Source organism: Bison bison, unplaced genomic scaffold (assembly GCF_000754665.1).
Source record: "Bison bison bison isolate TAMUID 2011002044 unplaced genomic scaffold, Bison_UMD1.0 scf7180017864233, whole genome shotgun sequence".
In the NCBI taxonomy this organism is placed as follows: domain Eukaryota; kingdom Metazoa; phylum Chordata; class Mammalia; order Artiodactyla; family Bovidae; genus Bison; species Bison bison.
In genome coordinates, this window is record NW_011494805.1 from 4,945,117 (window position 1) to 4,947,231 (window position 2,115).

Genomic DNA, 2,115 nt, shown 5'->3' on the forward strand with positions numbered 1-2,115 from the left:
ACTTCTTTTTATATTATTGGTCTATTTAGACTTTCAACATATTTTGAGTCAGTTTCTCTACGTTTTCCTAGACATTCATCTATGTGATCTAAATTTTCGAATTTGCTCATGTAGTGTGGTACTGCTGACCCTTGAGCAATGTAGGGGTTGGGGTGCTGACCTCTTGAGCAGTTAGAAATCCGCACATAAGTTTATGGTCGTCCCTCATAATCGTGGCTGTGCATCAGCAGGTTCATTTAAGGGAGCATTGTGTGGTGCTGGAGCAAGCATTTATCAAAAAAATAATCCACAGGTTACTGGACCTGTGCCGTTCAAACCCATGTTGCTCTAGGGTCCACTGTACAAACTTTTCTCTTTTAAAACCTTCTAATGCATCTTGAGTTATGACCCATTTCCTTATTTGTAATAATTTGTTGTATTTCTATTTTCCCCCCATCATCAAACGTGCCAAAAGTGCCCTTTTTTGGTTGTTTTTTCCCCAAAGAATTAGTTTTTCACTTTATTGAAAAAATTTTACCTGTATTTATTCATTTTCTTTCTTATTTTATTAATGTTTTACTTCATGTTAATTAATCATTTCCTTCTACTTTCTTTTCATTTCTCATCTTTTACATTCTTGAATTGAGTGCTTATTTACCTGTAAACTTTCTCACTTTAAAAAGTGTAATTTTTTTGGACTCAACATGAACTAGATTTATTTTATATAAAGGTATGATAGTTCTACAAACTGTGAATGTCAATGGCAAATCTCTGACAATGATTTAACTCTTTATTGTCAAAATGGTGAAGCTAAGGTTAAATATATCAGAACAACCCATCTTTTTCTCAGCTGACAGTGGGCATCATAGTTATGATGTATGAAAAAGCTATGAAAACTATTCTTCTACAGGCTTCATCTTGCTGAAATAGATAAGCAGTAACTATGAAAAACGAAACCCAAATAAATCACTGCTCAGAGACCTCAGAAACCAGGAACGTGTAAGCAGCACCTTGATTTTCGGATTGATGGTTTTGCTCAGGTCTTCCTACTCCTCACATCAAATATGCAATTAAATGATTTCTGAAGTTCTGTAGATTCTTGTTCTCTGATTTAAACTAACTTAATGAGTCTATTTACCTTATTTTTAACTGCTTTTAAGGCATCAAGTACTTTCTGAAGGTTTGGGTTGGCCTGACCCACCTGGAGATTAAAAAAATAAAGTGTGAGATAAAAATGGTTACCAAGTAAAATCCTATTTAGTTACTTTTAAAAAAATTAAAACCAGTAACTGAAGAAAAGATATGCAAGTCAAAATACAGGAATTTAGCACAACTAAAATACAAAAGCAAACCTCTTTGGTCTGTTCTATTAATTCTAATCAGTAAAATGAATAATATGTTACAAGTGTTCAATAAAGATTCACTAAAATTACTATAATTCCAAAAGTTAGTCACCCAAATATCCTGAATTTAATAGTAATTTCCCTATAGGACTTTTCAGGGACTCCCCTACAGAAGATTTGAATCTTCCATATTAAATATCAGTTCAACTTTCTTTATGAGACAAAAGTCCTCTTCATATTTTTTTCTGATGAAAATTAAATTGATAAACTCCTGACTCTGTGATGTAGAAAGTTTAGAAGAAAAGTGGAAGATGAGCTGAAAAATAAAAAAATTAGTGCCACCATCAACAGCTTCCCATTTCATCTCTGCCTGAAATGTATTTCTCTCTTCAAGAGGGGAAAGTCCAGCGGAACAAACATATACCGGAGACCTGCTTGTTCACCTGTGCAGTCACTAGTAGACGGGCACACTTCAAAGAAGAGAGATGCAAATGTCCCTCTGCTCTATTTCACCCTAGTTTGCAGTCTCATTGGTAAGGAATAAATTTAGCAGAGCTCTGAGAGGCTCTACGACTCACCTTCACCAAAACGCCAATCAACGCCAAACCATCAGCCTGCGAGGCGGCATCAGCGAAGCTGGTGTACTTGGCAGAATTCCAGTGAACTAAATGAAGCTAAAAAACACAGCGTGATGGAGCAGTTGTTCACACCACGGTGAAGGGAAAAAGCAGGTTAGACCTTAACATGTTGATATATACAGATACATCTTGGCTTGGGTAGACAAAACTTGTGT

General features: G+C 35.5%; 1 protein-coding gene across 1 annotated transcript in view; it reads right to left on the reverse strand.

Annotated features, from left to right (window-relative positions):
* LOC104993121 (carbonic anhydrase 1-like) overlaps positions 1-2,115 on the reverse strand; it is a 7,760-nt gene that overhangs the window by 2,947 nt on the left and 2,698 nt on the right. The window contains exons 2-3 of the mRNA XM_010846242.1: positions 1,901-1,996; positions 1,118-1,180 (exon numbers count right to left, since the gene is read on the reverse strand). Coding sequence (XP_010844544.1) covers positions 1,118-1,180; positions 1,901-1,996 — 159 coding nt within the window. The remainder of the gene's footprint in view (positions 1-1,117; positions 1,181-1,900; positions 1,997-2,115) is intronic.